Below are 21463 nucleotides of genomic sequence, written 5' to 3'. Positions count from 1 at the left end.
GTATACGCACACATCATTCTGTTGTTGGGGTACGCCAACACCATTCCAACACAGAAAAGCTGTTTTTTAACATACATCATTTTTAACATATATAAATGTATGAATGTCCTCATTGTTCATGCATATATGAATGTCCTCATTGTTCATGCACCGTGGGAAAAACCTTTTGGCAAAGCGAATTCAAGCTTGAAAATTGGTCTGAATTGGTGTTGTCGCAAGGGTAGCACGCTCATGGTGATGGCAATCACACACCTTCCACCTCCATGCTGAAAAATTCCTCAACTGGGTTGAGGAAAGGAGAGTATGGGGGCAGGTATAGGGTCACGAATCAGGGATTGGCCCGAAACCATGCCTGAACCACCTCTGCATAGTGGAACCTGACATTGTCCCATACAATGAAATAGTTAACCACTTCACCTTGACAAGCTTGCTCAATTTCAATGAGAAACACAAGGAGGTGTGCAGCATTGTAGGATTCAAGCTGTGGCCTACGTCCTACCACACCCTCTTCAGAGATAGCTGCACACATGGAGAAGTTTCCCCCACGTTTTCCAGGCACTTGGACGGTCGCCCGTTGGCCGATGAGATTCCGCCCACGGCACTGAGTTTTGGTCAGGTTGAAACCCGCTTCATCAACAAAGATATAGTTATGATGGTTCACAGCAGCATCAAGCACCATCACCCTTTCAAAAAAACATTTTGTTGTTGTTATTATTACATTATAGTTCAAATCTAATATTGTGAAGGAGCATGTGCTTCCTTTGACCACAAGTCACTACAGAGGGTTGTGCGTACGGCCCAGTACATCACTAGGGCTAAGCTTCCTGCCATCCAGGACCTCTATACCAGGCGGTGTCAGAGGAAGGCCCTAAAAATTGTCAAAGACTCCAGCCACCCTAGTCATAGACTGTTATTTCTGCTACCCCACCTCAAGCGGCACCGGAGCACCAAGTCTAGGCTTCTAAACAGCTTCTACCACTAAGCCATAAGATTCCAGAACATGTAATTAAATAGCTACCCAGACTATTTGCATTGCACCCCCTCCCTCTTTTACGCTGCTGCTACTCTCTGTTTATTATCTATGCATAAGTCACTTTAACTTTGGACATTTTCACTTAGGGGTGTACTCACTTTTGTTGCCAGCGGTTTTGACATAAATGGCTGTGTGTTGAGTTATTTTGAAGGGACAGCAAATTTACACTGTTATACAAGCTGTACACTCACTACTTTACATTGTAGCAAAGTAATTTCTTCAGTGATGTCACATGAAAATATATACTCAAATATTTACAAAAATGTGAGGGGTGTACTCACTTTTGTGATATACTGTATTTCCTGAGCTTTGTTATATATCCTAGATATTCAACACCTTAGTTCTTATGATACATTTCTCCACTGTCTTTGTTTTTGCCATTTATTAATGTGTTATTCAATGTGTTTATATGGGCTATAGCAGTAAAGGAGTGTTAATTGCTATAGCAGTATTTTTTAACATTTTTCATGGATATTATTTTAACCTAAAGGGGTACTATAATTCAAAATCAAATATCTAAATGATCCATGGTATGACCACTTTAAAACAATTCCATATGTCAGCTAGTAGAACCCCCCCCAAACGGCTCAGACTTTTAGAGGTTCAGAAACCCAGCGTCAGAGGGAGCAATGTCCAGTACCTAAACACACAAATCAAATCAAATTGTATTTGTCACATGTGAAATGGTTAAGGACATGCCCTTAAGCAACAATGCAGTTGTTTATATGTAAGAAAATATTAGATTTCTTCAATTAAGAAAATGCTAAAAATAACTATATAAATCACACAATAAAATTACAATAACAAAGCAACAGTAAACATTTACATGAAAGATTATTCATTGTCATTTTCAAAAAACACGCATCATGCAGACACAATGGAACACAATAATCCCAGACAGAAAGACAGACTTAGTTATATACATGTCAGGGTTCACTTTGGGTCAGTTGTTCTGAAGATCAGTGAGCTGAAGACATCTCTTTCACACAAGAACACACTGGAAACTCAGAGCAGCTTGCCTTGGCCTTGGCATAATGACAGCTCACTGTTGTCTGTTGTTTCTAGTTAGCTAATGTTGATAGCTAAATGTTAGCTAACTAGTTAGCTCACAAGCTAACTATGGGGTCTTGCTGTAATTCAGTAGCAGTGCATCGTATTGCTCACAATCCAGTCCATTCAGAGTAGCTGTGTGATGCACAAAAATACTTGTTAATCAACAGCCTCTTCATGTAGCTAACAAGCTAGCTGAGATCACTAGTTCACTCATTTCAAACGCCAGTTCAAAATTTCTCCCAATGAAACAACATTTTTATGTGTGTGCCTGGTTTATTCTATATATATTTTTTACCTTCTATATTTTCATCGGACTAGTAGGGACATATGTCACGATCGTCGTAATGTGGAAGAGAGGAGGACCAAGGCGCAGCGTGAAGTGAATACATTCTTCTTTAATTGAAACGAAACGATGAACACTTGACAAACTATACAAAACAACAAAACGACGAACGTGACGCTATATATAAACAGTGCAGACACAGGCAACTAACATAGACAATAACCCACATCCCACAATACAAAACAGGCTACCTAAATATGGTTCCCATTCAGAGACAATGCAAAACACCTGTCTCTGATTGAGAACCATATCAGGCGAAACACATAGAAATAGACAAACCAGACATACAACATAGAATGACCACTCAGATCACACCCTGACCAAACAAAACATAGAAACATACAAAGCAAACTATGGTCAGGGCGTGACAACATATGAAGCCTGGAAGCTGCAGTAATGTTGAGATGTCAGTAGGGAGAGTTCTAGTCTAGAACACTGGAACCAAAGATACTCCCTTTCATTGGTTCTGGAACCTTCAGTACCAGCTGATGAGGAGTGATGGGAATGGGTCACATTGTGTCTCTTGTTAAACATGTAGGTCCACTGCTCAAATAAAGAAATGTAACTACAGTATTCTGACTTTAGACCATGTTCTATTTAGATACAGTAACATCCCTTATGTGACCTGCTGTTGCTGCATGTTAATGCCCTGACAAGGCTACTTTTAAAATGTATCAACCACAGAACTCACACTTAGACTAAACCTGCTTCTACTAATACTTAGAGTAGACTACTTCTTGTTTCCACGCAGTGACAGTACGTGTCACGATCGTCTTGCGGAGAGAGAGTGGACCAAGGCGCAGCGTGTGCAAAATACATTCTCTTTTATTTTAGAGAAAGGAAAAAACACGCAACGAACACTATAACAAACTGAAACAAAACAACAAACGAATCGTGAAGCTATAGACGTAAGTGCACATTCAGGCTACAAACTTACAACATAGACAATTACCCACATTGACCTAGTGCCTATGGCTGCCTTAAATATGGCTCCCAATCAGAGACAATTAATGACATCTGTCTCTGATTGAGAACCATTCAGGCAACCATAGACACAGCTAGACACCTATACTAAACATTTTACATTTACATTTTAAGTCATTTAGCAGACGCTCTTATCCAGAGCGACTTACAAATTGGTGCATTCACCTTAAGATATCCAGTGGAACAACCACTTTACAATAGTGCATCTAACTCTTTTAAGCACAAACCCATCTACTCTACTTAACCCCCTAAACCATACAACCACCCTAGACACTACAAAAACACATACATTCCCCATGTCACACCCTGACCTAACTAAAATAATAAAGAAAACAAAGAATACTAAGGCCAGGGTGTGACAGTACGTTGACTCACTGTACAAGACCTCTCCCCTTCACTTCACTCTGTAAGTACACTTGACGATATCTTGAAATATAATTTAGTTTTGATGTTTTTAGCCATACATCACATGACTTCCTGTATCTTTGTACTTGTTGGTTTATTTTGAACTGTGTTTTGGTTGTTACATCAGGGCCTGTATTCATAAAGTGTCTCAGACGGTCCGTATAATTATGATCTAAAAGGCTAAACTGATCCCAGATCAGCTCTCCTACTCTGAGACACTTTGTGAATACTGATCCTGGACTGTGGTTTCATGTGTTTTGTTTAGTTTAGTTTATTCATTTACATGTTTAAAACATGATCAGTAGAGTATGCCAGTAATACCCAGATCTCCCTTCAATAGGGTCATGTTCACTGTCAAAGTATAACAGGGTGAAGTATAACTGTGTATGTGTTATGTCTGTTTGTGTGTGTGTGTGTAAATTATTTTTTACATATTAATGTGATTATTAGATATACAGTCACGACCACAATTATTGGCACCCTTGACAAATATTGAGCTATATTGTGTGCTACAAAAGACAGGAAGTACATTGTACATGTTGTTTCACATAAAGACTTTTTCATGCTATTTTTTAGAGCTCTCAGAGCAACAGATTGTTGTGGAGACATTTTGAAAATGGCCTAAAGTAAAAGTGACAGAAAGATTGAATGAGTTGATGTTTCATAAGAGGTTTAGGTGTAGTATTTACATGAGACACAGTGATGGTGGGTTGTGTTTAGGAGTAGTGTTAACATGAGACACAGTGATGGTGGGTTGTGTTTAGGAGTAGTATTAACATGAGACACAGTGATGGTGGGTTGTGTTTAGGAGTAGTATTAACATGAGACAGTGATGGTGGGTTGTGTTTAGGAGTAGTATTAACATGAGACACAGTGATGGTGGGTTGTGTTTAGGAGTAGTATTAACATGAGACACAGTGATGGTGGGTTGTGTTTAGGAGAAGTATTAACATGAGACACAGTGGCAGTGGGTTGTGTTTAGGAGTAGTATTAACATGAGACACAGTGATGGTGGGTTGTGTTTAGGAGTAGTATTAACATGAGACACAGTGATGGCGGGTGGTGTTTAGGAGTAGTATTAACATGAAACACAAGGCCGGCCTGCATAGGATTAGGCCTATGGCGGCAGATTGACGAGGGCAGCATTTTCTGAGCTAAACTGACCAAGACCCACCTCCAACAACCCAGAAAACCTCACATAATTCTGCCTAAAAACAATGACAATTTCTCTCAACCAGCGGGGTTTTTAGGTGAGCGCTGATTCCACCCTGTGATAAACAGTAACCACTTTGTCAAAGACAGGGATGCAAAATATGTATATTGTCCATTCCCAGCATGCCTCTCCAGGGTGCTGTTGGAGAGACGCATCACTGCAGCGCTCCACCAACATTTTGTAAAGAATAATGCAGCAGATATAACATTTAGTATATAGAATATGTGGCCTTTTCAGGAAACTTTTTACATCAGGTTTCTCCGATCAAATAGCCTAACATAAATGACGCCCAATCACATAAAAAATTAGCTGACTCTTAACAAACAACATATTCTAAAAACAGGACAGGTCAAAGTAAAATAGACAATATGGTCTGGACAACCAGGCTAGTCACTGCTGTCCAGGAGATTCATCCCGTGGGCTAAATTGTCATGATCAGTGGTTTCAAGTTTGTATCCTTCAATGTTTTACTAAGCTGATCATAGCGAGAGAAAAACATATTTCTGCATTTCTCGCTGTGTAAACACATTGCAAATAGGCTCAGGATTACTCCTCCTGATAAAGTTGGGTAGCTGAAATTAAGAGCTTAATTAGCCAAATTGATTAGTCACAGGAATCAGGACTAATTAAGTTGATGAAGTGGCCTGTTTTACAAACGGTGGACCTACCAAATGGATGGGCATTCATGAAATTCCATTGTGGGCCGACATGGTAGAAAACACCCCCGTAAGCACAGGCCAACATCTTTTGGACATCTTTTTTGGTCATGTCTGAACTGGCAGTCTTCTTTGGTGTTTTACAAATGGTAGGCCTACAACATAGATGGGCATTCCTAAAAATACATTTCAGACAACACTGTAGGCTGTACCTCATTAAGCACCGTCCTACACTGACACCTTTTGGAGGTCTGTTTTTGGTCCTGTCTGGACTGGATGTTTTTCCTACACTGATGCCTTTTGGATGTATTTTTTGTTGCATTCCGGACCGGCCCTGATTTCCACGTTCACGGACGTTGGTTTTTGGTCTGGTCCGGACCAAATCTGAACCAATCATAGACGTCGGTGTTTGGTTGAGATTTTGCACTGTCTGGACCAGCTTTCATTTGGCCATTTTAGAAATGTAGGGCCCACTCTAATACAGTAATCTCCCTTTTCTGACTTGCTGTTCTGGTCATCATGCATGTTAATGTCTTAAAGAGGAAGGAAAGGACAGTTCTGTATCATCTACTCGTGTCCTGACTACTTTAAATATGTATCAACCACAGAACTGACACTCACTACCAGTAAGTTGACTTACCGTACAAGACCTCTCCCCTTCACTTCACTCTGTCAGTACTGTTGACAATATCTTGAAATATAGTTTTTGGTTATTAGTTAGTAGCTATAAGTCATATTCTTGGGGGTAATGTATCATTTTACTTCTTGTTATGTTTTGATCTGTGTTTTGGTTGTTACATCAGGGTCAGTATTCATAAAGTGTCTCAGTGTAGGAGTGTTGATCTACATAGTGATGAGATGATTAACCAGGGTAAAATAGACAAGCAGACAAACATTGTAACAGTGCAGTGTGTGTGTGTGTGTGTGTGTGTGTGTGTGTGTGTGTGTGTGTGTGTGTGTGTGTGTGTGTGTGTGTGTGTGTGTGTGTGTGTGTGTGTGGGGGGGGGGTGGAGATTTGTACATTGCTAGACATGACCACCTTGTTGACCTGATAGCCAGCGAACAGCACACATGCATAAACATTGTTTTGTCAGGGGAAGCTGGTTTTATGTTGATGATGATGTGTTTTCCTGTGTGCCAAATACACCAGATATAGTTGTTGTGGGGAGAGGCCAGGGGGAGGTGCTCATTTTGGAAGTGGGCTGCTCATTTAACGGCTACATGGAGCAGGTCTTTACAGGGAATCTGCTTAAATACCAGCCCCTCGTTATGCTTGGACAGCCTGGGTGGAGGTGCTAGCTGGTGGAGCTGATATTTGGCTGACAGGCTGGCAGTGTGTGGCCTCCAGATTGAGGGTCTGACAAAAACTAGGACAAAACAATTAACTAGGTACTGCTCTGTTTCAGCTGTTATGCTGTTTCAAGAAGGAGGTCATTTCTGGACCCTTGAGTGCCGTACATACAGGGACCTTTAAAATGTTTAAACCCTTTTCTTATTTGTTATTATTGCTTCAAATAAAGTATTTCAAATGTGTGTGTGACACAGCAGATTTATCTGAGGGCCCTTTAGGACCAGACTGATAGGTAGTGGGGTTGACATCTATACTGTGTAGGATGTGTGTTTTAACTTTTCTACATCCATAACAACCAGCTCTCTAGACTTTGATACAGACTCCATGGGCCTTATGGGCCTTCACTACAGATGGTCTCTGTGTGTGTGTGTGTGTGTGTGTGTGTGTGTGTGTGTGTGTGTGTGTGTGTGTGTGTGTGTGTGTGTGTGTGTGTGTGTGTGTGTGTGTGTGTGTGTGTGTGTGTGTGTGTGTGTGTGTGTGTGTGTGTGTGTGTGTGTGTGTGTGTGTGTGTGTGTGTGTGTGTGTGTGAGAGTCACTTGCTGTTTATCCTCACAGCTTGGTGATAGGAGCTATCATTGAACCTGGTGGTCAGTCTTTAGGCTGCTGTACAGCTTGACGGACCGTAGAGGATTGAACATTTATCCTCCTATATTTGGGGTTCTGAGAATAAAACAGCTTCAGAACAATCAATGTAGAAACATGTGTTTACAGTTCTACAGATCTGTTCAATAAGTGATTGTTGTTGTTGTTGTTTATAATGATGATGATGACTATTGTATATATTAGGAATTTATTTTTGCATCATGTCAGTTTAAATAGACAGACGTAGACAGACATGCAACACATCACACACATTACATACATAGTGCAATAGACTTACAGACAGTATTCACATAGACAACCTTATAGCACAATACAACACAACACAATATGAGCCTGGTTCATTTTCAGTAATGAGGCCCTGTACCCCATTTACAGTTTCTACTTCAATGTATCAGGTGGAGTTATTCACCAGCTATAGAGTGAGTTGTTGTTTATGTTTCTAAGACTGCAGGGTGGGAGATGCAACAATGGCCTTGAGAACAGCAGGAAGTGTGTTGGTGGTCTTTCTCTGGTCTGTAGCAGGTATGGTCTCATTCTTATCTTTCAGTTGCTCTGTATATTAATCTACAGACATTTCTAAAAGGATAAGATTCATAATGTTATTCTGGTGTGTTCTGTTAGGAGTCGCCACTTCACTTTAAATAGTTATATTTCACACCTTACTGAGTGATGCTTATCTGTGGTTTCCATTCACACTCAACTCAGCAACTATGGCAACAAAGTGTGGACAAACCTTACAGTCAATGTGAGCCAAAAGACCTTGACTTAATTCTGATACCCTTTACATTGTGTGACTGTGTTTCAGTGGTACTGGGTCAGAATAGCAGGAGTGTGACCTACACCAAGAATAGTATCTGTGCCTTGAAGGGGTCAAGAGTGGATCTGTCCTGCTCTTACACATATCCCAGAGGTCATACAGTCACAACAACCAAGTGGTACAAATGGAAGAGTTGGATCTGGACTCAAATCCAAGATGAATATGAGGATCGTATAGAGTACCGTGGGAATAAAGAGAATGACTGCACCCTGAGAATCACAGACCTGAGAGAGGAGGATTCAACATCATATTACTTCTCATTTACAACAGGCTCATGGACATCTGGCTCAGCTGTCACTCTCTCTGTCACAGGTTCTGTAATCTAACATAAAGAGTTTAGTTACTTCTAATGATTTATTACATTTTCAATGAGAACCTTGGAATGGTGCTGAATGACAGATGTTCTCCATTGTTGTTTCATAACTACAGATCTAAAGGTGACTGTGAGAATGTGGACAAGAGGGGAGTATTGGAAGACACTGACCTGTATCACCACCTGTACTCTGACTGACAACCCCACCTACATCTGGTACAAGAACGGACACAAAGTAAAGGAGGACACTTCCAGCCTGTACTCAGACTCCTTTAGTGATGCAGACAGTTACTCCTGTGCTGTAAAAAACCATGAGGATCACCACTCTCCTGCAGTGTGTAAGTGTGGACTTTTACATAGAACAATTGTTTCAGGTTGTGAGACAATCATTATTTAATTTGCTGTGAATGTGACGTCCACTTCTGCTTTAGTTGCGTATGCTTTGTCACGCAGTGTTGAACGCTTCAAGATATATAATCAAATTCATGAAAATGCAGTCAATGGATGAATTTACTTCTACCAGATACCTTTCATTACGTTTTTGCGCTTGTACACCTTTGCACTACTTTTTTGAGCACTGAAGACCCATGAAAAAATAACTACAAAAGTTTAAAAACTACAAAGCTGAGGGGATAGTCACTTCCTGGTTACTTTCACAGCATATGATTTAAACATTGTTCTTTTTTTTTTCATTTATATTTGGAGGTGGGGTTCCCCGATTGGCGTCACTCGTTAGTCAGTATGTGTTACAACTGTGCTGGCATGTGGAGTTTTATTTTGTTTGCCTCTTCTTGGGCAAATCTTGTGGGCGCTCATGTCTTTTTGGTTCCAGTTGTTGTTGATAGTCAATTTTCAATGGACACCCCCATGAGTGTCTTTCAGAACACACTGGTCTCATTTTTGTCTTTGTCAGTGACTCTTTTGTTAATTCCCACTTTTGTTTTGGTTACATTTTAGGTTTTCTTGCTGGGGAACGTAACAGCATAAGTGTATACAGTAGATATTGTAATTAAGAATTTCATAAAGGTGTTATATTGTCTTGTATTTCAGGTCAGAAGTGTTGGAGTGTGACTTACACCCATCAGAGTATCTGTGCCTTGAAGGGGTCAACAGTGAACATATCCTGCTCTTACACATATCCCAGAGGTTATACAGTCAAAATAACCTTCTGGTTCACTGAATGGGGGACTGGTGTAGAACCTAAAGATCTAGGTCAGGACCCAGAGTATACAGGTCGTCTGGAGTATCATGGGGTTAAGAAGAAAGACTGTACCCTGAAAATCACAGACCTGAGAGAGAGTGACTCAGCTACTTACAGGTTCAGATTATTAACAGATCAGGAAGGAGGGAAATATTCTGGAAGTCCTGGAGTCACTCTGTCTGTCACAGGTACAGTTACATTCAATATAGTTAAACTGTTGAATTCCATTTAGTTCAGGAACATTGTCTTGGTTTGTATAATAGTCTGTATAACACAGGATTTCTTCCATCTTTGTATTAGAGTGATAAGTCAGTGATAAAGGGATTTACAGTGATATTGTTTATTCTCCAGGTCTTCAGGTGAAGGTGACTGGTGGACATCAGGATAAGACACTGACCTGTATCACCACCTGTACTCTGACTGACAACCCCACCTACATCTGGTACAAGAATGGACAGGTTGTAACTGAGAAGACGTCCCTCTATTCAGTCTACCCTAATGCTGTAGACAGCTACTTCTGTGCTGTAAAAGGCCATGAGGATCTCCACTCTCCTGCAGTGTGTGAGTACAGTACAATAGTACAGTATTCTACTTAGCAAGTATCATGCATTCAGGCAAAAGAGATGTCTTACTTTATCAATCATTTTAGACAAAATAATTGTTTTACTCATTGATAATATTACTTTGATAAAACATTTGGTATTTTACATCAGATAAACCAAAGACCTCAGTGTCAGTCAGTCCCTCTGGTGAAATAGTGGAGGGCAGTTCAGTGACTCTGACCTGCAGCAGTGATGCCAACCTACCTGTGCAGAGTTACACCTGGTGGTACAAGAAGAATGGAGGTGACTATCAGAGTATGACAGGACCACAGCATGTCTTCAGTCAAATCCAGTCATCTGACACTGGAGAGTACTACTGTCAGGCCCAGAATGAGATGGGGACAGACAGGTCTAGGACCATAAACATGGATGTGAAGTGTGAGTAAAATACAGCTCAGTGTTTGAATGCTGAGGTAGCAAAACAATTATAATTAAATTAATTAGTCCTTAAGCATATCATCTCCAAATGAGTATTTGTTAACGTTTTGTGTGAGTTAGAGTTTTAGTTTTATGATATTAACAGAGAATATATTTTTGGCATGACGTGTCATTTGTAAATATACTACTGTCGTAAACATACTACTGTCCTACCCCTCTGACAAATTATCCTTTACCAGATGCTCCAAAGAACACCTCAGTGTCAGTCAGTCCCTCTGATGAAATAGTGGAGGGCAGTTCAGTGACTCTGACCTGCAGCAGTGATGCCAACCCACCTGTGGACAAATACACCTGGTACTTTCAAAATGAGACTTTTCTAAATGGATTTGGACAGATGTACAACATAAGTAACTTCAAGTCTAAGGACAATGGACATTACCACTGTGAGGCCTGGAATGGAAGAGGATCTAGGAACTCTACAGCTCTGATGATCATTTTACCAGGTGAAGATTCATCTTTAATATTTCAATACAAAATGACGTTTCAAACTAATATTAATAATTACACTTTGGTTTATAATGTTTTTTAATTATATATACGTTGAGATGAGATCCCTTAACAAACATTGTATTATTGTCCTGTACTGCGTTTATTTTCAGTTTATAACATGCCAGCACTCGTATCATCTACATTATCTTTTAGAGAAACAGACCTCAGTTGTGACTGCAGCTGTAGGAATCATAGTGGTTGTTCTGGTTCTCATACTCTGTCTCTCTGGACTCATGTGGTTCAGGTGAGTTAAAATGGATGTTTGTATTATTCTTTCACACTGATTTGTTACTAACTTCATTCTGTCATTCATTTATTGGCCCAACGCCCTTAACAGTTAGGCTTCCTGGTACGGCAGGTAGCTTAGTGGTTAGAGCGTTGAATTTGTACCCAAAAGGTTGCAAGATCAAATCCCAGAGCTGAAAATATAAAGTTTAGTTGTTCTGCCCCTGAACAAGGCAGTTAACCCACTGATCCTAGGCCATCATTGAAAATAAGAATTTGTTTGTAACTGACTTGCCCAGTTAAATAAAGATGTATTAGTAACATATTAACTTACTTACTTACAGAGCAGAACTCACTCTGTCCCTCATTACAGGAGATGCACAGGAGGAAGTGATGCCACAACAGACACACAGGTGATTCTATTAGTTACAACAGGGTTTCAGCTGTGTCTTAATGGGGCAACAAACTAAATGTGCACCCAGGGGGTTATAACTCCGTTTTCATTCATTTACTGTGTCACGACAGTCTCTCTCATACTATTTTCATTGTTACCTCTCTCTCTCTCCACAGAGTGTCCGTCCTGACTAACAGTGACATCACAGTCTATTTCATACTATTTTCATTGTTACCTCTCTCTCTCTCCACAGAGTGTCCGTCCTGACTAACAGTGACATCACAGTCTCTTTCACACAGGTCTGAACATGAGGACCATGTCCCCTGACTATGACACTCTGGCAGTAAGTCTCTTATCATTCATGTTGATTGTTTGTTAGTGTGTTTGTGTTTTATACTTGAATGTGTTTAGAGAAAAATCTCTCTCTCTCTCTGTCTCTCTCTCTCTCTCTCTCTCTCTCTCTCTCTCTCTCTCTCTCTCTCTCTCTCTCTCTCTCTCTCTCTCTCTCTCTCTCTCTCTCTCTCTCTCTCTCTCTCTCTCTCTCTCTCTCTCTCTCTCTCTCACACTCTATCTTTCTCGCTCTCTCTCTTTCTGTCCACAGAGTGTCCATCCTGACCCTAACAGTGATACGTACACACCTCTGAACATGAAGACCAAGTCACCAGAGTATGACACCCTGGCAGTAAGTGTTTGTGTGTGTGTGTGCGTGCGTATAAAATGTTTAGTGGGAGTGCTACTTCAGTATGTCTTCTTTCAGAATGTGAGGGGAATCACCCACTGAAGAGAAGCACCACAGATCCTGGACTGAAGAGAACCACCACAGAACCTGGACTGAAGAGAACCATCACAGATCCTGGACTGAAGAGAACCACCACAGATCCTGGACTGAAGAGAAGCATCACAGAACCTGGACTGAAGAGAAGCATCACAGAACCTGGACTGAAGAGAAGCATCATAGAACCTGGACTGAAGAGAGAACCACCACAGATCCTGGACTGAAGAGAACCATCACAGAACCTGGACTGAAGAGAAGCATCACAGATCCTGGACTGAAGAGAACCATAACAGAACCTGGACTGAAGAGAACCATCACAGAACCTGGACTGAAGAGAATCACCACAGAACCTGGACTGAAGAGAATCACCACAGATCCTGGACTGAAGAGAAACATCACAGAACCTGGACTGAAGAGAACCACCACAGATCCTGGACTGAAGAGAATCACCACAGAACCTGGACTGAAGAGAACCACCACAGATCCTGGACTGAAGAGAACCACCAACATTGAACCTGGACTGAAGAGAAGCACCAACATTGAACCTGGACTGAAGATTATCACCACACAACCTGGACTGAAGGTTCCAATACAAAACTAGGCCTTACACCTCTATTCTATTGCTGCCAAATCTAGAGTTTTTCCAGACCATGAACTTTAACTTTTCAGTAAATGCTGGAATATATATTTTCTTTTCTTATAATGATATTTATGTATATTGATGATAAATGAGATGGGTTATATTTTTCAAATTACATATTTGTATGATGTAAATAGCCACATTTTCTTGTGTACCAATGTGTTTACTATCTTTACTTTTATTTCAGATCTTTTTCTAAGGGATTTTGCCACATACAGATGTTTTATAACATCAATAGTCCTACTTTCCTCAGCAACTAACATTAATAATACTGATAACAGCTTTTTAATATTTTTTAGCTCTTGGGTCAAGTTTCTCCTGTTGTGTTCAATGATGATTTACTTTGTATTGCTGTCAGGTATTATTACTCATTTTATATTACGTAATACCATATTGTTCAGTGTCATGATATATTTTTTATACAAAAATAAATGTAATCAGTCCATTACATACATTTAAACATTTGCAGTTTTTACTTCTAATTTCCGACATTTTGGTAGGCTATTTGTTAGTCAACTTGTCTATAATTTCTAAATACATGCAGTGGTGACACGTCATTCAAGGCAGCTGGGGCAGAGCTAAATCTGTTTTCAGCCCCATGGTTAGCTTTTTATGTTGCTTATTTTGCCTATTTTGACATTAATACGTGTCACATATCAGTTTGCAAACAAAGTTTAAAAAAAAGCATTGAGTTAATAAAGTCGCATACAAACATGGTCTCGTTTTTGCTTTCTTGAGTGAGGCAGCTCCAAAATGCAGGTGTTGCAGCTTAGTGCTTTCTGTGGTGGCGGGGCAGCCAGCATAAAATACGGAGCGTAGGGGTTGGTAATGTTCTCTAGTTGTGCTGTGATTGGCCCAGTGTTCTGTCACTCATGGGGACACTACGTCACAGCAAAATCTACGGGTAGAGCTCGAAATGTCAAGCCCCTTGGGTGCTGCCATAGAATTACATTAGAAATGCCCATCTTAAAAGGCTTAAGGTCATTGGCTTAGACAAAATTACATCAAATCGCGTTAAATCTACCGTAGTTTTGATTGGACTGATTGGACAAACTTTCAAAATCTTAGCTGACAAGCAGTCATCATCATGCATCAGGTCAACAATCTACTGGCAAATCCTTCTCAATCCTTGTCATATGAAATGATAGATAAAACGTATCAGTGCTCATTGGCCATTGGACATAAACATTACACAACAAGTTGGAAATCACAAATTCAACAATTAGTGCTAAGGCAGCACTGCAGGCCCGGGTTTGATCCCGGACTGTTACAGCCGGCTGTGACCGGGAGACCTATGAGGCGGAGCACAATTGGCCCAGGGTCATCTGGGTTAGTGGAGGGTTTAGCCGGCCGGGATGTCCTTGTCTCATCATGCTCTAGTAACTCCTTGTGGCCTGGCGCCTGCAAGCTGACGTCGGTCGTCAGTTAAACAGTGTTTCCTCCCACACATTGGTGCCTGCTGTTTGTCCTCCTGTCCAGGGGGTGGAGCTGGAGAGCACCAGGCTGGTGATCAGGTACCCAGACCGCTGGATGCAGAGAACCCCTCCCTCTCCTCAGAGACCAACCCTATAGGCCTCAACATCTCCTCAGCCTCCCAGTACGCCTCCACAGGGTAAGGACATCTGTCTTTGTCAAAACATCAGCTATCATTTATAAACATATTTAAGCAGGTTTCTACCAATCAACTCATATATCATACCTCCATAGAGATAGACAGAGGACTCTAGTGCCCAAACGACAGTTTTAGCATTGGCAGCAACTTTGAGGACTTTCACTTTCAGGTTTCTCTCTCTCTCTCTCAATTAAATTAATTTCAAATCAATTCAAAGGGCTTTATTGACATGGGAAATATATGTTTACATTGCCAAAGAAAGGGAAATAGATAATAAACAAAAGTCAAATCAACTCAAAAAAATGTACAGTGATCATTACAAAACAGCTCCAAATGAGTATAGACATTTCAAATGTCATGTTATGTCAATATACAGTTTTGTAACAATGTCTCTCTCTCTCTCTAACCCCCTCTCCTCTCTCTTTCTTCCCGCCTCTCTCTCCCTACCCCCCCTCTCTCTCTCTCACTCCCTTATCTCTCTTTCTTTCTCTCGCTCTCTCTCTCTCCCCCCTCTCTCGCTCTCTCTCCCCCCTCTCTCACTCCCCCCTCTCTCTCTCTCGCTCTCTCCCCCTCTCTCTTTCTCTCGCTCTCTCAATTCAATTCAATTCAATTCAAGGGGCTTTATTGGCATGGGAAACATGTGTTAACATTGCCAAAGCAAGTGAGGTAGATAATATACAAAAGTGAAATAAACAATAAAAATTAACAGTAAACATTACACATACAGAAGTTTCAAAACAATAAAGACATGACAAATGTCATACTATATATATGCAGTGTTGTAACAATGTACAAATGGTTAAAGCACACAAGTTAAAATAAATAAACATAAATATGGGTTGTATTTACAATGGTGTTTGTTCTTCACTGGTTGCCCTTTTCTTGTGGCAACAGGTCACAAATCTTGCTGCTGTGTCACGCCCTGGCCTTAGTATTCTTTGTTTTCTTTATTATTTTAGTTAGGTCAGGGTGTGACATGGGGAATGTTTGTGTTTTGTCGGTTTTGGGTGGTTATATGGTAAAGGGGGTGTTGGGTGTAGTGTATGGGTTTGTGTTGAGTGTATGTGTCTAGCTGTGTCTATGTTGGGTGTAGTTGTCTAGGAAAGTCTATGGTTGCCTGAATGGGTTCCCAATTAGAGACAGCTGATTTCTGTTGTCTCTGATTGGGAGCCATATTTAAGGTAGCCATAGGCTTTCGTTTGATGTGGGTAATTGTCTATGTGGAACGTTTGTAGCCTGTGTGTGTATGTGCACAACGTTATTTAGCTTCACGGTCGTTTGTTGTTTTGTATAGTTTGTTAAAGCGTTTCGTGTCGTGTTCATCTTCGTTGTTTAAATAAAAAGAGAAGATGTATTCATATCCCGCTGCGCCTTGGTCCTCATTCTCTCCAGTACACGATCGTGACATGCTGTGATGGCACACTGTGGAATTTCACCCAGTAGATATGGGAGTTTATCAAAATTGGATTTGTTTTCGAATTCTTTGTGGATCTGTGTAATCTGAGGGAAATATGTCTCTCTAATATGGTCATACATTGGGCAGGAGGTTAGGAAGTGCAGCTCAGTTTCCACCTCATTTTGTGGGCAGTGAGCACATAGCCTGTCTTCTCTTGAGAGCCATGTCTGCCTACGGCGGCCTTTCTCAATAGCAAGGCTATGCTCACTGAGTCTGTACATAGTCAAAGCTTTCCTTAAGTTTGGGTCAGTCACAGTGGTCAGGTATTCTGCCACTGTATACTCTCTGTTTAGGGCCAAATAGCATTCTAGTTTGCTCTGTTTTTTTGTTAATTCTTTCCAATGTGTCAAGTAATTATCTTTTTGTTTTCTCATGATTTGGTTGGGTCTAATTGTGCTGTTGTCCTGGGGCTCTGTGGGGTGTGTTTGTGTTTGTGAACAGAGCCCTAGGACCAGCTTGCTTAGGGGACTCTTCTCCAGGTTCATCTCTCTGTAGGTGATGGCTTTGTTATGGAAGGTTTGGGAATCGCTTCCTTTTAGGTGGTTGTAGAATTTAACGGCTCTTTTCTGGATTTTGATAATTAGTGGGTATCGGCCTAATTCTGCTCTGCATGCATTATTTGGTGTTCTACGTTGTACACGGAGGATATTTTTGCAGAATTCTGCATGCAGAGTCTCAATTTGGTGTTTGTCCCATTTTGTGAAATCTTGGTTGGTGAGCGGACCCCAGACCTCACAACCATAAAGGGCAATGGGCTCTATGACTGATTCAAGTATTTTTAGCCAGATCCTAATTGGTATGTTGAAATTTATGTTCCTTTTGATGGCATAGAATGCCCTTCTTGCCTTGTCTCTCAGATCGTTCACAGCTCTGTGGAAGCTACCTGTGGTGCTGATGTTTAGGCCGAGGTATGTATAGTTTTTTGTGTGCTCTAGGGCAACGGTGTCTAGATGGAATTTGTGGTCCTGGCGACTGGACCTTTTTTGGAACACCATTATTTTGGTCTTACTGAGATTTACTGTCAGGTCCCAGGTCTGACAGAATCTGTGCAGAAGATCTAGGTGCTGCTGTAGGCCCTCCTTGGTTGGTGACAGAAGCACCAGATCATCAGCAAACAGTAGACATTTGACTTCGGATTCTAGTAGGGTGAGACCGGGTGCTGCAGACTGTTCTAGTGCCCGCGCCAATTCGTTGATATATATGTTGAAGAGGGTGGGGCTTAAGCTGCATCCCTGTCTCACCCCACGACCCTGTGTGAAGAAATGTGTGTGTTTTTTGCCAATTTTAACCGCACACTTGTTGTTTGTGTACATGGATTTTATGATGTCGTATGTTTTACCCCCAACACCACTTTCCATCAATTTGTATAGCAGACCCTCATGCCAAATTGAGTCGAAGGCTTTTTTGAAATCAACAAAGCATGAGAAGACTTTGCCTTTGTTTTGGTTTGTTTGGTTGTCAATTAGGGTGTGTAGGGTGAATACATGGTCTGTTGTACGGTAATTTGGTAAAAAGCCAATTTGACATTTGCTCAGTACATTGTTTTCATTGAGGAAATGTACGAGTCTGCTGTTAATGATAATGCAGAGTATTTTCCCAAGGTTACTGTTGACGCATATTCCACGGTAGTTATTGGGGTCAAATTTGTCTCCACTTTTGTGGATTGGGGTGATCAGTCCTTGGTTCCAAATATTGGGGAAGATGCCAGAGCTAAGGACGATGTTAAAGAGTTAATATAGCCAATTGGAATTTGTTGTCTGTGTATTTGATCATTTCATTAAGGATACCATCAACACCACAGGCCTTTTTGGGTTGGAGGGTTTTTATTTTGTCCTGTAACTCATTCAAGGTAATTGGAGAATCCAGTGGGTTCTGGTAGTCTTTAATAGTTGATTCTAGGATTTGTATTTGATCATGTATATGTTTTTGCTCTTTATTCTTTGTTATAGAGCCAAAAAGATTGGAGAAGTGGTTTACCCATACATCTCCATTTTGGATAGATAATTCTTCGTGTTGTTTGTTTAGTGTTTTCCAATTTTCCCAGAATTGGTTAGAGTCTATGGATTCTTCAATTACATTGAGCTGATTTCTGACGTGCTGTTCCTTCTTTTTCTGTATTGTTTTAGTGATTCACCATAGTGAAGGCGTAGACTCAGGTTTTCCGGGTCTCTATGTTTTTGGTTGGACAGGTTTCTCAATTTATTTCTTAGATTTTTGCATTCTTTATCAAACCATTTGTCATTGTTGTTCATTTTCTTCGGTTTTCTATTTGAGATTTTTAGATTTGATAGGGAAGCTGAGAGGTCAAATATACTGTTAAGATTTTCTACTGCCAAGTTTACACCTTCACTATTGCAGTGGAACGTTTTACCCAGGAAGTTGTCTAAAAGGGATTGAATTTGCTGTTGCCTAATTGTTTTTTGGTAGGTTTCCAAACTGCATTCCTTCCATCTATAGCATTTCTTAATGTTACTCAGTTCCTTTGGCTTTGATGCCTCATGATTGAGTATTGCTCTGTTCAAGTAGACTGTGATTTTGCTGTGGTCTGATAGGGGTGTCAGTGGGCTGACTGTGAACGCTCTGAGAGACTCTGGGTTGAGGTCAGTGATAAAGTAGTCTACAGTGCTACTGCCAAGAGATGAGCTATAGGTGTACCTACCATAGGAGTCCCCTCGAAGCCTACCATTGACTATGTACATACCCAGCGTGCGACAGAGCTGCAGGAGTTGTGACCCGTTTTTGTTGGTTATGTTGTCATAGTTGTGCCTAGGTGGGCATATGGGGGAGGGAATGCTGTCACCTCCAGGTAGGTGTTTGTCCCCCTGTGTGCTGAGGGTGTCAGGTTCCTGTCCAGTTCTGGCATTTAGGTCGCCACAGACTAATACATGTCCCTGGGCCTGGAAATGATTGATTTCCTCATTCAGGATGGAGAAGCTGTCTTCATTAAAGTATGGGGATTCTAGTGGGGGGATATAGGTAGCACACAGGAGGACATTTTTCTCTGTTAAGATAATTTCCTTTTGAATTTCTAGCCAAATGTAAAATGTTCCTGTTTTGATTAATTTAATGGAGTGAGTTAGGTCTGCTCTATACCAAATTAGCATTCCCCCTGAGTCCCTTCCCTGTTTCACACCTGGTAGTTTGGTGGATGGGACTACCAGCTCTCTGTAACCTAGAGGGCAACCAGTGGGTCCGTCTCCTCTATACCATGTTTCTTACAGGATGACAATGTCTGCATTACCGATTTCTTTGGTGAAGTCCGGGTTCCTGCTCTTTAGGCCAAAGGCAGATGACCTCAGACCTTGGATATTCCAGGATGATATAGTGAAGGCTTTTTGTTCCATAAAGTGTCCAATGTTGTTGGCCGTGTGGTTTGGCCTCAGGCCAGTAAGTGTGAGCAGAGCCTGCTGAGCATCTGGTACATGCCGTTGGCTTGGGCGAGTGTAAGAGTGGGGGTTGGGCCTGTTTGCCCGCTCACTACCTGGGCGTATGTGTGACTTCCATGTTGATGCCCTCTTTGCGGGGGTGGGGTGCATGGGGTGGGCATGAGTGGCATGGGTCTGATCTGAGGGGGCCTAAATTGGGTGTCGGCATGGATTGATGTGGGGGGGGTGTGTAGGTCCAGGGGGGGGTCCTGGAGGTCTTGGAGGGTGTCTCGCTGGTCTGGGTGGGGTGTCTATTGATCTGTTGCTCCTGTGTGAAGTGTTGGGGCTTCGTTTGAGAGCGATGTCCTTTAGAGTCCGGGCAAAGGTGGGCACTGCTGCCTTGTAGAGGTGGACCTGGTCATAGAGGCTGTTCAAGTCCAGGGTGGAGTGGTGGGCCAGAAAAACATTTGGTTTTGAGGCACAGTCACGGGAAATGCTTGCGTTTACCCGCTGTATTGTAGCAGGGTGGAAGTCTTTTCGTGGTAGCAGGGTGGAGATAACCACTTGTGCGTTGGGGAAAGTAGAAGAAGCTTTTTCAATCACTCCCTTCAGTGCTGTGGCCACCCTTTCCTGCTGTGCTCTCAGGTCGTTTGTGCCTGTGTGTATTATTATGTGGCTAGGTGAGCCTAGTTTGTCCTCAGACAGAAGGTCTAGGGCGCGCTGGGTGTTTGGACACCAGAGTTTAGACACACTGTGTTTGGGAAAAAGTTTTTTTTCTTCTATATATTTCCCATTTGAGTCCATGAGGAGAAATCTGTGTCTTGTGTTTGTCCTCAGTGGGTCACGGGAGGGGGGGTTGTCAGGAGGGCTATCAGGGTGGCTGACAGGGGGGGGGCTCAGAGGGAGTGAGAGCTGCTGGGCTTGGGGTTTTTCTTTTGTCTGTTCTGCTGTGATGTCGACTCTATGGTCAGGGTCTGGTGTGGACTGTTCTGCTGTGGTGTCGAGACTTTTGTCGGGTGCTGAGGTGGGCTGTTCTGCTGGCGTTTCTGTGGGGATGACCACCTCCCTAGTGGGTTGTTCTCTGTCACATGCCATACCCCTCAACCTCTCCTCCAGCAGTCTGATCCTCTCCTCCATCCCCCTCTCCTCCTGTAGTCTGATCCTCTCCTCCATCCCCCTCTCCCTCTCCTCCTGTAGTCTGATCCTCTCCTCTAGTGCTCTGTTCTTCTCCTGTTCCTGCTCTTTCTCCTGTTGATGTTGTCTCACCACTGTCCATAGTGCAGGTATGTCTTTCTCCACCTCCAGCTCTCCAGGTCTGGTTAAGGGGGTGTTGTTGTGCTGGACTGTTGTCTGGGTCTGTGCTGACTGGAGTGTGATCACCTGCTGTTCCAGCTCCACCTGCCTTACCTCCAGCTGGGTGAATTTATCCTTCATTTCAATGAGGGAGAAGTACTCTGTACTGGGAGGTTGACTGTCTGCTGAGGGTTGCTCGTCT

General features: G+C 41.9%; 1 protein-coding gene across 1 annotated transcript in view; it reads left to right on the top strand.

The window, feature by feature from the left end:
* Positions 1-8907: 8907 nt before the first annotated feature.
* Positions 8908-21463, top strand: part of LOC139541518 (B-cell receptor CD22-like) — a 49386-nt gene continuing 36830 nt past the window's right edge. Inside the window, exons 1-3 of the mRNA XM_071346248.1 lie at positions 8908-9109; positions 10324-10533; positions 10686-10952. Coding sequence (XP_071202349.1) covers positions 8908-9109; positions 10324-10533; positions 10686-10952 — 679 coding nt within the window. The remainder of the gene's footprint in view (positions 9110-10323; positions 10534-10685; positions 10953-21463) is intronic.

Source organism: Salvelinus alpinus, chromosome 2 (genome assembly GCF_045679555.1).
Source record: "Salvelinus alpinus chromosome 2, SLU_Salpinus.1, whole genome shotgun sequence".
In the NCBI taxonomy this organism is placed as follows: Eukaryota; Metazoa; Chordata; class Actinopteri; order Salmoniformes; family Salmonidae; genus Salvelinus; species Salvelinus alpinus.
Note: the sequence above shows the minus strand (reverse complement) of the source record. Positions and strands in the feature narration are given on the sequence as shown.